Source organism: Mustela lutreola, chromosome 2 (assembly GCF_030435805.1).
Source record: "Mustela lutreola isolate mMusLut2 chromosome 2, mMusLut2.pri, whole genome shotgun sequence".
In the NCBI taxonomy this organism is placed as follows: domain Eukaryota; kingdom Metazoa; phylum Chordata; class Mammalia; order Carnivora; family Mustelidae; genus Mustela; species Mustela lutreola.
Genome location: NC_081291.1, coordinates 109,691,523 through 109,711,919, shown reverse-complemented (window position 1 = coordinate 109,711,919; position 20,397 = coordinate 109,691,523). Strand labels below are relative to the sequence as shown.

The following is a 20,397-nucleotide window of genomic DNA, read 5'->3' as shown; positions in this document are numbered from 1 at the left end:
ACTTTGCCAGTGATTATATCTAGATCCCTCATGCTTTCCATGTCTTTCTATGTTCTCTCTCTGTCTTGAAAGTTGCCAAAGCCAGACCTAGTTTCACACCATACAGATTCACCCTTAATTTTCATAACAGAACCTGATTCCTTTATAAAGGCAGCTGCATCTTTACATAATTCTTATCCTACTGTGGCAAAACACATAAAATTAGCAAGCTATTTCAGCCCTTGACTCCTCCCTTTTAGCTGTGATTCCATTTAAATCAGAGTAAAAATCTAGGTTATGACTTGTTTGAAGGAAAGTCCTGTACAGAGCTCCAAAAGGTTCATTTAGCAGTCCACCAGGCTTTCCTTACTTAGCTGGCTAGTCTTCCTGGCCTTCCTTTTTTAGCAGTAAGAAAAGGGATACTCTTCATGCCCAGCTTTATTTTTAAACCTGCATGGCTTTATTCCTGGAAACCTCTGTTGACCCACCTGGCCTGAAAGAGAGTCAGTTAGGCCCTGCTCTGTCACATGCACCCAATTCATGCTGAATAAAGGACCTGCAGAACCAGAACTTTGGCAGGGAAGGGCAGAAGAGGTGAGGGAGGGGCACACCGGCTGCTGGAGAAGGAGAGTGGCTTGTCTTTAAGGAAAGCCCCATCCCATCAAGAGCCAGGTAAACTTGCACTGGGAGAAACTAGTACCCGGCTGCGGAGGCAGGCCCTTCCTCTCTCCTTTCTCCTTCCTCTCCTTTTCCCAATCTGAAGCTGATCTTAGGTTAGAGGGTGGTGATACGTAGGAGTCCAAAGGGTGCAGGGTCCATGGGTGTCCTCATAGCCTTAGGCTCTGGATCAGGCTCACAAGCTCTCATCGAGTAGGGGTGTGTGTCTTTGGAAAAAGGGAAATTTTCTAAGGCCACGCTCTCCTTCTACTTTTGCTGAGTTAAAGAACCGAGCTGCTTTCCTGGGGGCACAGACACTAAGGGTCCTTTCCTGGGTAAAGGAATCTGCGCAACTCTAGCGGTGCAGTGTGCATGCATAACGAGTGTACACGAACATTTCCAGGTTCAACAAGACATTAATTTAGCAATTGCTGTGCCTAGCACAATCCTTGATACCATAAAAAATCTGATGCAAGAGTATCCCAGTGGCTAGGGGCCGGGGTGGGGAGGGCGGGGGCCCTCCCGGGAGAGTGGGCGGGGGGAGGGGGTGGGGGTGGCTCCCTCATTGTTCAGGTTCCGCGCTAGGGCTGCGCTTTGACCGCTGGGTGTGCGCGTGTGTGCGTGCACGCGCACAGGGCAGGTGCCTTGTCAGGGCTCCTCTGAGCGAGGAGTGTAAACCCCGGCAGCGCGGGCCAGTGCGGGAGCCCGCAAGAGTGCGCGGCAGCGTCAGGGGGCGCCGGGGCGCGCGGGGGAGCTGGCGTTGGGCTGGAGGGCGGCTGGTGGGCGGCTGCGCCTTGACCTCTCCCGAGGGTAGATGGAGTGGGCCGGTGTCCGCTAGCCAGAGGGTCGGCAGCTGTGAGTCCAGGGCGACCCCAGGACCCCAACAGCTGCCACCGGCGGAAAAGACGCCCCCGGGCTTGAGCGAGGTGGGCTGGGGATGGTGGGGAGGACCTCTTGGTTCCCAGATAACCTTGTTTGCACCACCTGTCAGATGTGAAAAACTCGAAGGACCAGTAGAGAGCATCCGTGCCCTTATTTGTTACAAATGGAAGCACCGACTCCACAAGGAGAGACTCAGTCCCCAAGTCACACAGCTATTAAGTAGCAGAACCAGGACTAGAAACTGGTCTTTCATAACAAGTTTTTTGAAGCTATCGTCCTCACTGAACGAATACGGATAATAATACAAGTAATTGGTATTGCAAAATATTAGATTTGGGGGATGGTGATATTACTTTGGCATTTGGGACTATTAATATGATTTATGTGTTGGAAAAACCCAACCACTCTGTCCTCCCTGGGCTGGGGCTTCTCATTCCCTCATTCATTAAATATTTGCTCAGCAGTTATTTGTGCCAGGCGCTCGGCTAGAAACTGAAGGTATAGGGACAAACAAGAACCAGCCCTCCATACTGAGTAGAAGGGATTATTCCCTGGACACCAGTAACTGACGCAGGTGTGGGAAATGCAATAGGCGTTAGATAACGCAAGGTGGAAACTACCAAGGAGATGTCATTTCTGGCTGACTGCCACCAGACCTTGGGAAGGAGGCGGCATCTGACCTGGATCTCTAAAAGTGGGACTTTGGGGGGGGCATTTGGAAAGGGGCAGCGCATACCAGGTAGAAGGCTCAGTGTTAGCAACAAAATTCCAGGTGAGTGTGAGGAATAATGAATAGTTTGGTTTTCCTAGAACATAGGGATGAACATATGCGGGCAAGATGGGAAGTCAGTAGTGGGGAGCCTTGAAGGGATTCCAAGCAGTGGTTGAGTGAGGGTGGTTTATCTGGTGGGGAGGATGGTTCATCTCCTCAGCGATAGAGTGAAGATGTGGGACCAAAGTGCCTTGCAGCTCTGAGAGGTTGCGAAGGAGCTGTTCTGGGAATGTGGGGCTTCGTGGAACCATCTCAGTGTACTGGGACCATGGATGAAAAATTCAGCTGAAGTGGGAAAGGGTCCAGATCAAATTGGAAGATTGTTGGACTAGGGATGATCTGTGGCGGTGTTTCAGATTTCCCACAGCTTTGGATTTTGGGGAGGAGTTTGTGAAAAAAGTGTTCTTAGTATTCCTGTAACACAGGTGGCCTCATGGACATGAGCAGCAGGTAATCAGCCTGTCTCTATCTGTTCAGGGGACAGTTATATCTTTAGATGCACTGGGAGGGACCAACAAGGAGCTGTAAACAAGGTAGTCTGTTTTGGCAGTTGAAACGAGAAATTTCTTGTATAAAGATTGCAGATTTACCTTCATGCCACTCTTTGTTATGAGCTAGACAAACAATTCTGTGCAGATGAACTGTTAAAGTCTTTTTTATCTTAAAGGAGACTCACAGAGATTGTAGTAGAGGACTTTATAAATGCATATTTCCTTGGTTCTGTGTTATCTCCTGTTTATGAAGCACACTATTATTTTCGTGTGCCCAAATGAAATGGGTAGAGGTGGTCCATGTAAATCAAGTTACCCAAGCAGACAGGTTATAGCCATTTGTCTAAGGTCTGAGTCTAGGTGCCTTTTAGATGCTTCTAGCCCCACCTTGACACCCCTCCTGCAGGAGAAGATTAGGGATTCCCCGAGTTCCATTTCCCATTACTCTCTGGTTCTGCGTATAAATGTTTAAAGACTTTCTGTGTTGTTAGATGAAATATATATTCTATGTGCTTTGGTGGCTTCTCCATGTGATGGGTTTTTGAGAAGAGGGAAAATAAGAAAGGTTTAGTAGCAGTTCCTTTGGTTAACGGTGTTAATCAATGATATAAAGAAGGAGGCAGGCTGAAATAAGAAGACGGACATGGAATTGAATTCTCTCTCTGCCACTTACTACCTTTGTGACTTTATGTCTGACAGATAACTCATCGGAGCCTCAGGTTCCTCATCTGTAAAATGGTGATCATAATAAGCAGCTCACAATGGCTAACTGGCCCAAGAGTGTGCTAGAAGGACTGCTAAAATGCCAGCAATGGAGGCAGTACAATGTGAATGAGCAGAGGCAGTTAGGATAAGGAGCCTGATCTTAGAAGGAGGCTAATCTGAGTCCAGGTTGTGGGTTCTGCCCTTTCCCACTGTGTGACTTTCAGTAGGTTCCTGAACTGCTTGTGGACACCATAAGCCTCATCTTTAAAATGGGGGCAATAATTCTCTCTCATTGATGGTGTTGATTTGAGGATTCCCCCTAGCACCGTGTTGGGGAAACAGAAGGAGAGAACATCAGAGCTGAAAGGGACCTTACAAGGCCTCCTAGCCCTAATCACTCTCGCCTTCCACCCCTACTGTGGAAATGTCATTTTTATCAACCCTGACTGTATTTAAACATTCCCAGTGACAGACTGCTACCTGCACAAGGTGCTCTATGCCATTGCTGGACCACTTTCGATGAAGTTTTCCTCCTACACAGCTGAAATCTGCCTCGATATAACTTCCACATATCTGTCCTCTCTTATGTCCTATATTTTTAAAAAAGCATTGGTCTCTTTTCTCACTAATATTTTTGTTTTTAGGTAATTCTCGATCCATATGTAATTCTAAGAAATAACACAGAGTGATCTCTTGCACCTTTCCCCAGTTTCCCCAGTGATAACATCTGGCATGCTCCAGTGTGATATCACAGAGAGGTTATTTCATTGATGTGATCAAGATGCAAAACATTTCCATCATCTCTAGAACCTCTCATGTTGCCCTTTTATAGCGACACTCTCCTCCCTCTCACCACTTCCTTAACCCCTGGCAACCATTATTTGTTCTCTCTTTCTCTGATTTTGTCATTTCAAGAATATTCTATAGATAGAATCATACGGTATCACACTTTCTGGCATTGGTTTTTTTCACTCAGCATAATTCTGTGAAGATTCACTCAGGTTGCTGCACCTATCAATGGTTTGTTTCTTTTTCTTCCTTAGCAGTATTTCATGGTATGGCTGTCCCACAATTTATTTACCCATTGAAGGTCTCCTGGGCTGTTTCCAGTTTTGGGCTATTATGAATAAGCTGCTCTAAATACTCATGTATAGGTTTTTGTGTAAATATAAGTCTTCACTCTCTTCAGTCTCTGGGGTAAATGTCTAGCAGTACATCTCTGGATTGTATGGAAGTTACAAGTTTTTAAAGAAATTGCTTCAATTGCCGTTTTATGTTCTCACCAGCAAATGAGTGATATAGTTGCTGTGCATCCTTGCCGGCATTTTCTGTTGTCAGTATTTTTAATTTTTGTTATTGGGGTAAGTGTGTGATGTTATCCCATAGTGGTTTTAATCTGCATTTCCCAAATGGCTAATGATGTTTAACGTGGCTTACTTGACATCCTTGTCTCTTCTTTGGAGAAATGTCTTTGTGTCTTGTAGTCAGGTTCTAATTGCATTCTGTGCTCTTTCACTCTTGAGTTTTGAGAGTTCTTTCTATGTTCTCAGTGCTCGTCCTTTCTTAGTTATGGGGTTTGCAAATATTTTCTCCCATTCTGTAGCTTGTCTTCTTGAGCTTTTAACAGGGTCTTCTTTAGTGCAAAAGTTCTAAATTTTAAGGACGTCAATTTGCCAAATTTTCCTTTTATGGATAGTACTTTTGGTATCAAGGCTAAGAACCCGTCTACCCTAGATCCTGGAGAATTTCTTTTATGTGCTTTCTCCTCTATGTTTTATAGTTTTACATTTAATTCCATGATCCATTTTGAAATATTTTTTGTATAAGATGTGAGACTTGGGTAGAGGTTTGTATTTACTTTTGTTTTGTTTTCTGTCTTTTTTTTTTTTAATGAGTATTCAATTGTTCTCCCACCATTTGTTGAAAATCTTTTGTAAAATGGCATATGACCTTTGCAAAGCGAGTCAAAGTATCCACCTATTACTAGTTACCCTATCTTGAAAACGAGGGGCTGTACTAGAACTAGATGGGTGTTATTCAAGCTCCATTCCTAGAATTTCTGGGGCCCCAGAGAACCTCAGTAGCAGCAGCAATGAGAAGCAGATGGGACTCTCATGCTCCTTCCTGACTTCATCCAGGATAGAGGTACTTTTGTGTTTTATATTTTTGTGGGTCCCTCTGATATTTGATTTAATTCAGGGCCCTGCTGCTAAAAACAAGTTTGGAGAGCAGTGGATTGGATAATGTCTGATGTACCTTTCTGCAGTAAATTGCTGTGTTTCTAAGCACTTACTGTTGGAACTCACTTTCCCCTTACATATTAGCTTCCAATCTCCTCCCTGTTTCTTCAGTGGCTACTCATATGAAATGTTTTCCTTGTTATTCCACCATCCTTCAATATATATAAATGATAGGGTTCATGAAATCAATTAACTTACATTTCATAAATCAGTTTACAAACTATGTGTCAGAATTGAAAATGTGTTAAATATATTAAAATTGTGCAGTGGAATCATCCATTTCATGGAATTATTGTGGCTGAAAGGATCAGGAGCTCAAATCACACAAAAGCCATGAGCTACTTACTCAACATTTATGCACAGCCACCTCTGTGGCTTACCATCTACCTGTCTAGCTTTGGCTAGTTCACAAAGCCTGGTTACAGTAGCTCACCACCACTGCCCCAGCATTGGGAACCATTTTGTACCCATATAGCTATACAATCACATTTTTCATTTTCAGTACAATTCTCAATAAATTACATGAGGTGTTCAACTCTTGATTATAAAATAAGCTTTGTAGTAGATGATTTTGCCAACTGTAGGCTTATGGAAGTGTTCTGAGCATGTAGAAGGTAGGCTAGGCTAAGTTATGATGTTTGGTGGGTTAGAAGAAGAAAATGCATTTTGACCTGTGATATTTTCAGCTAACAATGGCTTTCCTGGGATATAACCCCAATGTAAGTGATCTGTACGAAGGTTTCAATGAGTATTTTCCAGAAGTTGGCATTAGCTATTGTATATTTTTTTTTCTACAAAATGTAATGGCAACATAATAAGCTCAAATAGTTGTTTAAAAAGTTAAATAGGGTTAATTGAGATAGTGCATTTGAAAAAAAAAAATGTTACACTACAAAGTGCTCTCTGTTCAAAGGATGATTATTATTGTAGGCTTGGCTAGGTCCCTGAATTCTAGTAGGCAGCTGTGTGTGTTTGCTGAATCCTATTCATGGGAAATGTGTTTGTTTATTTCATAGTATATTATCTATTTTTCCTTTTAGTGCCCATGTGGCCAAATTCTGAACTCCATCTTAATAAGACTCAAACATATTTGACAGAGTGGTTAGACTTAATGGTTTCCATAAAGTTGTTTTAATAGTTATTTTTCAACAGATGGACAGCTTACATTTGGCTGGATTTCTGTGACAGTGTGATGATTGAAGTTTTCAACAGATGGCACACAAATACTTGGGAAAACACCCTCCCAATATTAAGTGTTGTAAAAAAGACTTTTAGAGTGCCAGAAAAATGATAGTCTGTATTCCCAAGTCCTTAGCCTATGCTATTATGATTATAACTTAGATGGTTTGGAAATTTCCCTTTCTGGCACTTGGATTTATTTTGTTAATGAGCATACATATCTATATTAGAGTGAGAGATGATGAGAAACTGCTGTCAATTAGAGATTCAACACGGATATAGCACTAAATCTCCTTTTGAGTATTGATGAATGTCTCTAACTTCCGCCTGCTGAGTCATTCTACGTCCATGCCATACATACATAGGAAACCTCCTATGTAACCTCCCATAAAAATCAACCATCAGGGATTTCTATGTTCTTTCTGAAAAGTTTTGACTTAAAAAAAAAAAAAAATTTCACCAACTCAGAATTTTCAGACATATTCACCAACATGGTGAACTCCCCAACCTTTCAAGTTGTCTCACTTCTACAATGGCTACTTTACACTGTTTTTGGAATCAGTAAGTAAGTGAAGCGGTAGGGGAGTGGTGGAAATCTGTGGGGATGTTCGTGGTTGTCATATGACACAGAGCATTTACTGATTATTTAGTGGGTAGAGACTGAAGTGCCTAGTCCTGCACGATACAGTTTGGCACAAGGAAGCAATGTCCTGTTTCTTACAGTATGACTGAATATCTGGCTGGCCACTCATCTGAGCCTGGAACTTATCTCTGGTTAAGTTAAATGATAGATTAAGTTTTGCACTATAAGGTATTTTTTTGCACAGAATATCAGTATCCACCCATGCCCTGTTCTTTGATTTTACTAGGCTGGTATATGAAAGGCGGAAAGACTTCTCATCTTCTGCTTCTGAATGTTGACCTTTTTCATGCTAAGTAAGTACAAGCATATGGACACTTTATTATGGGTTTTGGTACAGTCACAGACTGAGTGTTTACATAAAACAGATGTTATTATAAATTAAATTCCTCTCTCTATTCCCAATAGGACATCCTATTAATACTTTGGAAATTTTGTATGCAGGCAAATTATCCTATCTATGAATTTCTGGATTTAAAGTGAGAACTATAAAATGCTTACTATTGTAAAGGAGCCCTGGGATTGACCAGGATGAGAAGCATTACTATAGAAAATTAAGCAATTAACAAACAAAATTCTTTCTCACATCTTTTTCAACTGTATGCACATAATACAGTGTTGGAATCATTCAAAGAAAAGGACAGTGGCATGAGTTTTGATAAGTCTTTAATAAGGAATGCAATCCCAATAATTTCTGTGTGTCTATACTTCTATGGAAGTCTTAAACAGATTTTCTTTTGTCAAGTCATGTCAGCTAGATCTTCTTTGTGTCTATCATTTCAGATGGCGTTTAATGATTGCTTTAGTTTGAGCTATCCTGGTAACCCCCAGCCAGGGGACTTGATTGAAGTATTTCGTTCTGGCTATCAGCACTGGGCACTGTACTTGGGTGATGGTTATGTTATCAACATAGCACCTCTAGGTAAGGTTTGTTTACAGCAACTCCTACGAGCTTTTGAGTTTTCTTGTTATGAGGAGGAATCATGAATGAAATCATGAAATAAAATAGAAACAAAATATAGAAAGTAGATAAACCTATCTGAAACAGGTTTAGAGAAGGACATACTAAGACCAAACTGGCATTGGATAAATCACAAAGACCAATTAACATTAAGATTTAAAACCTCTGGATTGGAAAAAAAAAATGAAGAAGTAAATAATCCACTGGGGAAAATATTTGTCACAAACATGGTAAGAATTATTGTCTTTATATATCACACAAATTATATCAATACATTCAACATTTATTTATAGATTACTCAGCATATGCCAAATGCTATTCTAGATGCTGTGGATACATAAACATCAAAATCCCAACAAACAACTGGGTAAGGACCTATGAACAGTTTTTAGGAAAAGAATATCAGAAGCCAATACCTATCTTTAAAGGTAGTAATCTAGAAATTGTATAATAAAATAATAGATTTTATGACTATCACATTAGCAAAGATTTTAAAATGATAATAGTGTGGATAAGGCTATAAGGAAATAAAATCAAGGTTATTGTTTAAAGAAATGAAACATCGTTCTTGAAAGCAATTTAACAGTATGTATTAAAAGTCTATTTTAAAAGATTTTATTTATTTGACAGAGAGAGACATAGCGAGAAAAGGAACACAAGTGGTGGGGGGTGGAGGGGAGGTGGGTGGGAGAGGGAGAAGCAGGCTTCCTGTGCATCAGGGAGCCCAGTGTGAGCATCTGGATCCCAGGACCCTGGGATCATGACCTGAGCTGAAGGCAGAGGCTTAACCACTGAGCCACCCAGGTGTTCATATATATTAAAAGTTTTAAAAGAGTTCATATATTCTGACTCTGTAATTGTACTTCCATGATTTTATTCTTCAGAAATATTTATAGAAATGTGGACTAACATTCCTTATAAGAGTGTTTACTTCTACCTCATTTATAACAGTTTAAAAAATAGACAATAGCAAAATAACAAATATTGGTGAGGATTTGGAGAAAAAGGGAACCCTCTAGCACTGTTGATGAAAATGCAAACTGGTGAAGCCACTTTGTAGAAAACAATATGGAGGTTCCTCAAAAAATTAAAAATGGAAAGTCCTATGATCCAGTAATTCCACTATTGGGTATTTACCTAAAGAAAATGAAAACATTAATTTGAAACGATATATGTACCCCTATGTTTATTGCAGCATTATTTACGATGGCTAACATGTGGGAAACAACCTAGGTGTCCATCCATAGATGAATGGATAAAGAAGATGTGGTATATAAATAATGGAATATTACTCAGCCATGAAAAAGAATGAGTTCTCACCATTTGCAACAACATGAATGCACCTAGAGGGTATTATATTAAGTGAAATAAGTCAGACAGAGAGAGACAAATACCACATGATTTCACTTACATATGGAATCTAAAACACACACACACACACACACAAATGAACAAACAAGCCAGAAACAGACTCGTAAATATAGAGAGCAAATGGGTGGTTACCAGAGGGGAGAGGATAGGGGAATGGATTAAATATGTGGAGGAGACTAAGAGATACAAAAATAGAAATTCTCAGTTGCTTAATGTTCAATAGGGAACTAGTAAAATGAATTATGACTTAGCCACAGAATATCAGATATATGACATATCTAATATTTGACATATTAGATATGTCAAACATATTCTATGTTTGACAGAATTCTTAATTGCAAGTAACAGAAAACAAACAAATTAGGTTGAGCAAAAAGGCAAATTCATTGCTTCACTGAGGGGAACTACCAAAAGGGTGAAGATGGTACTGGACTCAGGCAGGGATGCTTGGATGAAAGGGATTGAACATGACTATCAAGCCTCATATCTGCATTTTCTTTCTGTATATTGTCTTAATACTCCCAGACTGTGTGTCTCTAGGAAGCTGAACTAATTAACTGTCAGTATCCTTAGGCTCTCATTCTTACAGTCCTGTGACCCAATAGAAGAGAGCTAATCCCTTCCTGTTCTAGTAAGAACTAGCATGGAGAACAATCCTAGTTCGTATAGTGTGGATCCCATGCCCATCACTGGACCATCCCTGTGCCCAGGAGAATGAGCTGCTATAACTGACCCATACAAAACCTTTTCCAGAAAGAAAGAGTCAGTTGTGGGATGGGGTGCTAGATAGGCCAAAACAATAGCTACTATAATAGCCATTAAAAAAATTCTGGCCACGTTTAATTGCATGAGATAATCTTGCATGATATTTACTTGAAAATTCCAGATTAAAAATGTAGTATGTAATATGAAACCTAATTTGCAAAGAAATAATATATACACATGTGAATGCACACATATACACACATCTGTATTCATGTGTTAATAAGACATAATTGAAGTACATCAAAATAATAACAGTTATTTCTGGGTGGGTAGATAATGGGTGATTTATATTTACATGTTTATGTAGTTTTTTCTGTATTTCCTAAATGCTTAGAAATAAGCACAAATCATTTCTTAAGAAAAAATATATGCAATTAAATAGACTGGGACACAATACCTTTAGAAAAAGTGTCAGAGAATTTTTAATGAAGTGGTTTTTTCAACATTTTGAGATATTTGCCTCTTCTTCTAGAGTATTGGAAATAGAAATGGCAAATAAAATAACATATATGATAAAGAGCCATTAGTTTCTGCAGAGTCTGGTGATTACCATTAAGCAATGTTACATTATTTCTGCAGTTTTCACATCTGGAAAATAATAAAGAGATTTTCCTGTTCTTTCCTTATTTTCACACATTAAGCTCCATATTACTGTGGTTGTAGCATGGAGCTTTGATCATGGATACTGAAATCCAGTTCCTGGTTCTGTTGTTAACTACTCACATCATATTTTGCAAGCCAGTTTATCTCTCCACACTTCAATATCCTCACCTGTAAATTAATTGCAACAGACTAGTCTTTAAAAATTTTAGGAATTCTAACTAGGAGATACAGGCTTTAAGAACTTATAATGTATAAGGACTTTCAACGTGTAAGACAGTAACTGGAAATGCTGCTTGAAGAAAAGGAGCTTGGAAGGTAGGAAAAAAGAGAAGTAGAAAAAGGAAGAGTGTCTAACCACTAGTTATATGGAGACCCCCCACCCCACCCCATGATTTACTTGAACAAATAGCCAAGCATAGCAGTCTCAGGCAGATGGAGAGGGACCAGGGCCTGGCGTTAGAGCTGAACACTGAACAATCATCTGTCCAGGCTCAGATACTGACAGTTATGGTCCCTGGCAGTCTAGGCAGATGCTTGCCAAATAAGGCAGCTGAAATGGAGTGGCAGGGGATGGGGCATATAACAGGTGGGTGGGTAGGGCATAGCCTAGGGCCACATCTATTGGACCGCACCTACTAGGTTAGGTTCAGTTTCAGGACCTAGTTTCTTGGTCAAAAGAAACTGGCAAGACAAAAGCAGGGCCCCAGTTGACCCTATCTGACCCTTTAGAGGACTGAAGTACCATGCAGGTTTCAAATTGTATCAGGCAGATTTCAAGCCAAATTGAAAGGACAAGTGTAAAAGGCAGAGGAAGGGGTAAGGAGCACAGCTTCGAGACTAGGATGAACTCACTGATCCTAATGCACAACTGCTGAGCTCCAGAGATACTAGTCTGGAAGGTTCAGATGCTGAAAAAGAGCATGTTTTATAGAAAAAAGTAGACAGTGGTCTTAGATGTACTGTGCTAAGAACATATACCAAGATCTCTAACAATAATGCCAACTTATAGAAATCTTATTCCTCAAGAATGGGTAGTTTTCTCACCCAGTTTGCTCTATGGGCAGATACAAATATTCATAGTTTCCTTATATTCCCACTCATATTTTACTAAGTGTTACTGATAAACTTACAGAATGAGTTGTTCAGTCTGGCAAGATTAAGTGGCCTCTGGTTTGGTGGTAAGTTAGGAACAGAGCTTCCTTCCTTCAGGGGCCTCAGTGACTCCATCAATTCCAAAGGTGTGGCACTGTAATTATATGGCATTGGGTTTCACTGGGTTGTGTCCCTTGATCTTGCTAACTAGAATTCTCCTTATAGAGGATGGCATTTCTTCCTCATTTACGAGCGCCAAGTCTATATTCAGCAGGAAAGCCCTGGTGAAGATGCAGCTGCTGAGGGATGTTGTGGGAAAGGACACATACAGAATAAACAATAAATATGATGGGACCTACTCCCCTCTCCCCATGGAAGAAGTCATGCAACGGTCAGAGATGGTTATTGGACAGGAGGTGGAATACGACATACTTGTCAACAACTGTGAGCATTTTGTGACTTTGCTTCGTTATGGAGAAGGAGTTTCAGAGCAGGTGAGTTTCCTTTAGAAGATACATAAAAAGGTTCTTACATTGGAAAAATAGTAACTACTGACTGTAAGACTCCCAGGCAGCAAACAAAAGGAAAAGGACAAGAAAATATGAGAATTCCGAAGGATAAAGGAAGGAATCTAGCTGACCAAGGTCATGTAGCAAGTTAATGGCCAAATTAAAGCTTGAATGTGGACATCATGAATTTGGGGCTGGAAGGAACTTGAAGCGGAACCAAGACCATAGCTTTTCTGTCTGTCCTATTACTCTCTGTCCTTCAGAGTTTTGTTTTGTTCTATTTTCCCATTTCCCTGTCATACAGCAGTTTCAAATCAGTAACCTCATGCACTGAAAAGAACATTCTGAAAAGAATGTTGCCATTTTTAAGTGGGAGATCCATTTGCCAAAAACATAGATGGTAACTCCGGGATTCTTTTCCCTTAGCTGAGAGAGGCCAACTAATGACAGACATATTTTGGTGGATTTGAAAATGGTTTCTGTCTCCTTGCAATGCCAGTTTCAGAGGAATTGTGTGCTTTTAAGCAGCTCCTTTGATTCATTGAGCTTTTGGATGATTTTTAAAAAATGGATCGATTATTTTTAAAATAGCATGCAATGTTGCCATTTCTCACACTATTTTGTAGCATAGCAGATTCCTAACTAAAAGCATGCTTGATTCATTTGCCTTCTTTTTCCCTATCATATCACCAATCCAATTCCAACATGGCTGTTTTAAGCTAAAGATTTATTAAAGTGATGTAAGAGAATGAATAAGGTTTCCCAGTATCTTGAAACTGTTGAATGTGTTATATAAAAGTCTATTTTAAGGAATGAGTTTACAATTCTTCTCATGGAAGCTTGGGAAGATAGGAGAGGGAACATTATGAAAGGATACATTTGTTTTCATTAGGAAATAATTTAATTGGAAACTCATTTTTATTAGGAAATACATTAACATAATGAATGTTCTATTCACATGTAACAATAAATTGCTTCTGAACCAGAACACAGAGGCTATCCACATAAATTCCTGCTCGTCTTCGCATTGAAAACTAGTGATACAGCTGGAAATGCAGTCCATCCCTCTCCTTTGCAAATGATAAAGTTGTCTGCTGTGTTCAACAAGCAATTTTTTTAATGTGGTTTTTTAAAAAAAGGGATTAATACCACCTTTTTGCTTTGACTCTAATTTACAGTCCCTCATCTTTTAGCCTTTCATACTCAGAATCAACTCAGGAAAATTAATCATTCCTCAACAACTAGAATGGTTCTCTAACAGGTTCTGTTGAAGACAGTGCTGTGACAGCTTTAAGGAGCCATCTAAACTTTGGAATTCTGCTGACCGGAGCTAGACCAATTTCTTCCCCAGGGGTTAGCTGGGTGGTTTTGGGAACATTGTTTATCAGTTTCCTAATCTATAAACTGAGGTTGTTTGGAGGATTATAGGAGATATTTGAAGTCTGTTAGCACATTGTATTACATATTATCCATCACCAAACCAGCAAAACTTGGATGAATATTTTTAATTGCAATATTTAAAAAATTTTATATATCTTTGTTGGTACTCTTCAATAAAATGTTGACCTGATAGAAACTATAGTACTTGTATTATTATTTTCATTACTATCAATAATTAATAGTATTATTACTAATAATAGCTAATATTGGATTCATTTTTGGATCTCCTCAGGGCTTTGGGGTCTTGGGCTTAGAACTGTTTTTTTTGGGGGGAATGGCTGTGTGTTTATCCCAATTTAAAAAACTGCAAATACATTTAAAAAGATTAGAAAAGTGGAAGGATTGTAGCTCCATCTTTTTCTTCTTTGTGTTTTTCTGTATTCAAAAAAACAATAATAGACTTTATTTTTTAGAGCAGTATATAGTTCACAGCAAAACTGAACTGGAAGTTTAGAGAGTTCCCTCAAAGCCCTCCCCATTAGTCATGTACACAGCCTCCCAACTATTAACAGTCCACATCAGTGTAGTATACTTGTTACAAAAGATGAACCAACACTGACATGTTACCCACCAGAGTACATAGTGATGAAAGCTGGAATATGTCACCTCAAAATATGTGGCATAAGGATTATTTTGAGCTGAAGGCAGTTGAGAAGCAAAGCCTAAAATTGGGACATATATTTTCAAAGGTGTCCCTCTGCCCTTCTCTAGCAGGAAGGACAAAAGTTAATCATCCAGGACAACTGGTGGTTATCATTAAGACTCTTACCAGCCTGGAGAGGACACCAGAAAAATCTAAATGACAACCTTAACTAACTAGATTTTGTCATAAGTTTCTCATATATTTACCTTCCCATGGTCTGCTGCTCTGGGAAGCCTAAAAGTGCTTTCTTTTGTCCTGTCTTTACTCTACAAACCTACTATTCTTTTTTGAACATGCCATATAAGCCTGAATTCTACTCCACCTCTTTGAGATACTCTTCCCTGAGTTTCTCCCATGTATATATGAAATGAATATGTTAGTAAACTTGTTGGTTTTCTTTTATAAAGTTGTCTTTTATTAATAAGGTTCAGCTGAGAAACTAATGGGGATACAGGAAAAAGTTTTGCCTCTCCTAAAATAGTTTACATTAGGGTTCACTCTCAGTGTTGTATATTCTATAAATTTTGACAGATGTATAGTGACATATATATACATCACTATAGTTTCATACAGAATAATTTTCCTCCCTTAAAATTCCTCTATCTTCTGCTTGAGGATTCATCTTTCCTTCACTCTAAACCTCTGGCAACAATTGAGCAGTATGCATACTACGCAATATGCATGTAAAATTCCTCCATCTATTTTCATGGTTTGGTAGCTCACTTTTCTTTATCGCTCAATAACATTCCATTGCCTGGATGTACATTCACCTACTAAAAAACATCTTGATTGATTTCAGGTCTTGGTAATTGTGACTAAAACTTCTAGAAACATTTGTGGGCAGGTTTTCATGTGGATATGAATTTTTAGCTCCTTTCAGTAAATAACAAGGAGCATGCTTACTGCATTGTATGGTAAGAGTATGTTTAGTTTTATAAGAAACCACCAAAGTGTCTTACAAAGTGGCTCTACCCTTTTGCATTTCCACCAACAGTAAATGAGAGTTTCTGTTTTTCCACATCTTCTTTAGGATTTGGTGTTGTGATCATTTTGGGTTTTAGCCATTCTGCTATGTATAGAGTGGTATCTCATTGTCTTCTTTGCAATTCCCTAAGTCTGTGAAGTTAAGCATCATTTCATGTGCTTCTTTGTCATCTGCATATCATATTTGATGATGTGTCCTTTGAGAGCTTTTGTCAATTATAGATTTTTAAATTGGGTTCCTTGCTCATTTTCTTTTTGTTGAGTTTTAAGAGCTTTTCGCATATTTTAAATAACAGTTCTTTACCAGATCTGTCTGTTGGTAATGTTTTTTTTTTCTAGTCTGTGGCTTTTCTTTAAAAAAAAATTTAAAATAGACATTTGCCACTGTTCCAGTCTTAAAAGGTATTAAAATGTGCCTGCCTTTGTGGAAGATGGCAACACCCTTGAATAGGCCTGGACAAGCTGAACTGTGATACACTCTGACTGTGCTTCAGTGCATAGCACTGTGGCCTTAGTCTCAGGGGAAGAGGAATTTTGATAAGCCCTGCAGTCATCTGTGACCCAGCTACACTATGTGAGGACACAGCACTCCAGATTCAGCTAATGTTTCATTGGTCATGTATAGATCCTTGGAATGCGGCCTTTATTCTTTATGAACCCTGTAAAGGATAAAATGTGAAGAGTCAGCTTAAGTGATTTTGTAATCCTAAATTATAAAATAAAAGCTCTTGTTCATAATAGTTCACTGAGAAGATTCTGGGATGTTATATTCTTGCAGGTCAAATCCCATTACACATAACTCCCAAGAGATTATCCGAATTACTCAGAATTTTGCCATCTAGACTATAATTTGAAATAAGTTTTTGGGATTTGGGAAACTGCCTACACTGTAGGAAGTAGCTTCCTTGTCATGGTATCTGGCATATGTGCTCTCAGGGGTTTTTGGTTTAGGATCACATTGCTTTCCCCAGACCTCTTAGATCTGTGGGATTTCTCTCACCTCTTATGTTTCGAGCCGCTGAAGGAGACACAGTGAATTAGGTCTGCATTTAGCTGGGACCACCCTACCCATAGGCCTCTGCCACCTCCCCAGGCTATCTTTTGACTCCTCTTTCTAAAGGCACCAATTGCACCTTCTTATTTGTTTATTACCTTCCACACTTCCCCTTCTCAGAACTTCCTGGGATCTCAGTCTCTGCCTGAAATTAAATGAGGGTTAGGCTTGATTTATAATCCTTGATTCTTGTCTGATTACTGATTTTGCCCCTCTTTGGAATGTTGTCCTGTATCTTGTATCTTCCTGTCCCTTTGGCTTTTCATGCGCCAAGTGGGTAGTTCTATGCTGCGGCAAATTCTGACTCTTCCTTGGGAAATAAACTTAGACAGTGACTCATTAAAATGTATGAATAAAATAATCAACCAAACAGAATTAGAATTGTAAACTAAATTGGATTTGTCAGTTGTTTGCCAATGCCGTTCTCCCTGGCAACTGAGGATGGTGGCAGAGCAGGGAGCTACAATGACAGGCCTTGTCCCTAGAGACCACAGGATGGTATAACATTGTGTTTCTTTCTTGGCGAGGCCCTTGTGGTCTATTTCCAACAGGGAAGCTACAGTTGGGGAGTAGCACTGTGTAGCAGTCCTGTGGGGATGGCAACCTATGTGGGGAAGGCCTGTGGGTTAGACAGAAGATATGCTCAAATGTGAGCTGGGTCAGGATTTCCAGTATTTGGGTTGGTCCCTAGAGTCATTTGGGAGAAATGTTTTGCTTTATTTGAAAGCCTGATTCTTAAATCCCAGAGAACAACTGTTGTTTTCAGAATACCTGATGACTCTAAAGCATCTGAATGTGACCTTTGGGTCATAAAATTGCACTCAAACTCATACAGATGGAAGGCAATATTAGCTGAGTGCCATGAAAACCATGAATATTCATTAGATCCCTCATCATGATGATGATTAATATCCTTAAAGCTATAAATGTCTGAACTCCTTTATGGACAATTGAGCTTGAGAGTGGTTTATTTTAGTTTGTCTACATGAGAAATTAATTTTTGACACAATAGTTAACATCATTATTGACTTCTTTGGAAGTTTGTTTATCAAAATAGAAATTGTATCTACCAAATAAGAGCTTATAGATATTTAGCTTAGATGACACCTCTGAATTATTTTGCTAGTAAACATTCTCAAGTCAGAAACACACACACACACACACACACACACACACACACACACACAGACTTTCACCCTGGTATAGACCCAACCAAACCTGTATATGTTTAGGAGATAATGATTGTTTAGAGGGAATTGGCTCATGACTCAACCTGTACCTAAACATCATGGTGGTATGACCTCAGGCAAATCACTTAACTTACGAAGCTTTGCAAAACAGGAGTACTACCTCCCAGATGTACTACCATGCTTATAAGGAATTGTGCCATAATGAGTTATAAATTTTGGGGGACCACAAAAATATGAAGAATATATACATATGTGTATTTAACTATATCTTTGTCATAATTGTAAAAATCATAAATTTATTTGTTCATACACAGTTAAATTTTACATGAAGCTTTAAATTTATCCTTTGTACATTAAAAAGGTCTTCGTTTTAAGAAACAAGCTAAAGTTTGGATTTAAGACAGAGATGCCTTTAGAATAAGATTTGTTTTTTGTTTGTTTCTCATTTCTTTATAGGCCAACCAAGCAATAAGTACCATTGGGTTTGTGGCAGCTGCTGCTGGTGCCTTCTCACTCCTGGGCTTGTTTCCAAAAAGACAAAGAGCAAAATACTATTAACAATTTACTGAAGAGATATTGGAACTGAAGGAATTTGTGAGGAGGGGAAAAAAAAAAAACTGGGATGAATACTTATTTTCAATGCATCATTATTGTTCCAAATTCCAGTGATGGATGGCAGGCTCTTTAATAAATTGCTTACTGATACTATCTCATCATTGAGCCATGGAAATTTTTCTTCCTACTAGCAAAGATTTGCTGTGGCAGCTTGAACAAGAAGCAGTAGCCTTTTGAGCAAGCCAGCAGCGAATCTTAACAAAATCACATCATATTTTATCTTCTTCCATAAATGTTGTTTTCCTTTTTCCTGAGGGTGGCTATTTTCTACTTTCCAAAGGAATAGAGAACAGTTTATATGTGATTTTAAAGGAAATGTTAAGAGCCCCAAATTGTTGAGATTGACATCTAACTTCATATTCCCTTTCTGGTCAGAAAAGAAACTGGGAGATTTGAACATTTCATTCAGCAGTTTGAGGAGCTCTGATTAACAATCTATTTGAGAGTGCACGCCCATCTCTTAGTTCCCGTGTCGATGCAGGTGGAGTAGACAGGAGACAAAATTCTGTGCTCCAGCATTTTAGATCCAGTGATTTCCCTGGAAGTGACTCATTTGTCAGGAGTATGTGACAAGCAAGAGTGGGCTGTTACTTCCCTTTGGATTTTGAAGTATTTCAAGGATTTGACCCTCTTAACCTTAGCAAGAGATCATTAAATGCAGGTTTAAAGTGCCATATTTAGAAAACAATATCTTGTGTTACTATATAAGACTTTTACTGTAAGTCAAGGAGTGTCATGATTTTATTCTTGCGTTTTATTGATTATGTGTTGAATGAAACAAATTACCTTTTAATAACTTCCCAGTGGAATTCTTGTTGGCAGCAGGTGGAGAAAAGTGAATGCAGGTCTCTAAGCCCTAGGGTTGTATCAGACATTACAACATTACCCTACAAACCACACTACCAGCCAATGATATCCTTCTCATGCCATAATTAGAAGCATGGCATTAAATAAAGGAAAAGTTCAAGCAGGTGGAGGGTGGAAGGGGATGATCAGGGAACTAGAAACGTGGTAGATAAAGTAAACAGAAGACTCAATGAAAGTCTTGGACCTTTTAAGCTGATGTAGATTTTACCCCAGAGTCAGAAATACTTTATGGTTTAATTGCAGCGTTAAGAGTAATGATGACAGCAGGGGTAATGTGCTACACTCAGGGCCAGTAGAGATCCTGTCTTTCTTCTTTGTTCCCTGACCAATCTCTTTTCTTTCTTATGATACCAATTCTATCTCCTGATAACCCCCAAAGTGGTCCTCTGGGAGGTGTGAATATCTTCTACCAGGTATCATGATCAAAAATGACCCCTTCAGTTTTCTTCTAAATTAAATTTCCCTTCCCTTTTATGTTTTGCATTCAAGTAAGAGTAAAAAACAAACAACCCCCCCAAAAAAAAACAAAAAGTTTTTTTTTAAGATTGTCAAATAGGGATGAGATTGGCAGCAGTTTAATATGTTACTTTTCCCAAGGTGTACTTACTTTTTAATAAAGGATGACTACAGAGGGCAAATCTTACCCAAGGCAGGAGACTTGAGTGTGGTGGGATTACCATGCTAACCAATGGGAGAGGAGAGGGAGTCGAACTGGAGAAGGAGAGGACCTCCTGAGGACCCTCAAGTCAAACATTTCT

The 20,397-nt window shown here is 39.2% G+C and overlaps 1 protein-coding gene across 2 annotated transcripts; it reads left to right on the top strand.

Annotated features, from left to right (window-relative positions):
- Positions 1-487: 487 nt before the first annotated feature.
- On the top strand, positions 488-18,864 carry PLAAT1 (phospholipase A and acyltransferase 1). 2 transcript variants are annotated; one of them, XM_059165212.1, is made up of 5 exons: positions 488-651; positions 7,775-7,841; positions 8,329-8,467; positions 12,563-12,831; positions 18,614-18,864. In XM_059165212.1, the coding sequence occupies exons 3-5, from the start codon at positions 8,329-8,331 to the stop codon at positions 18,713-18,715; spliced, it is 510 nt and encodes a 169-aa protein (XP_059021195.1). In that variant the 5' UTR covers positions 488-651; positions 7,775-7,841; the 3' UTR covers positions 18,716-18,864. The 2 variants fall into 2 exon arrangements, with proteins under 2 accessions (XP_059021195.1, XP_059021196.1); XM_059165213.1 differs by lacking the exon at positions 488-651 and adding an exon at positions 1,379-1,562.
- The last annotated feature ends 1,533 nt before the right edge of the window (positions 18,865-20,397 follow it).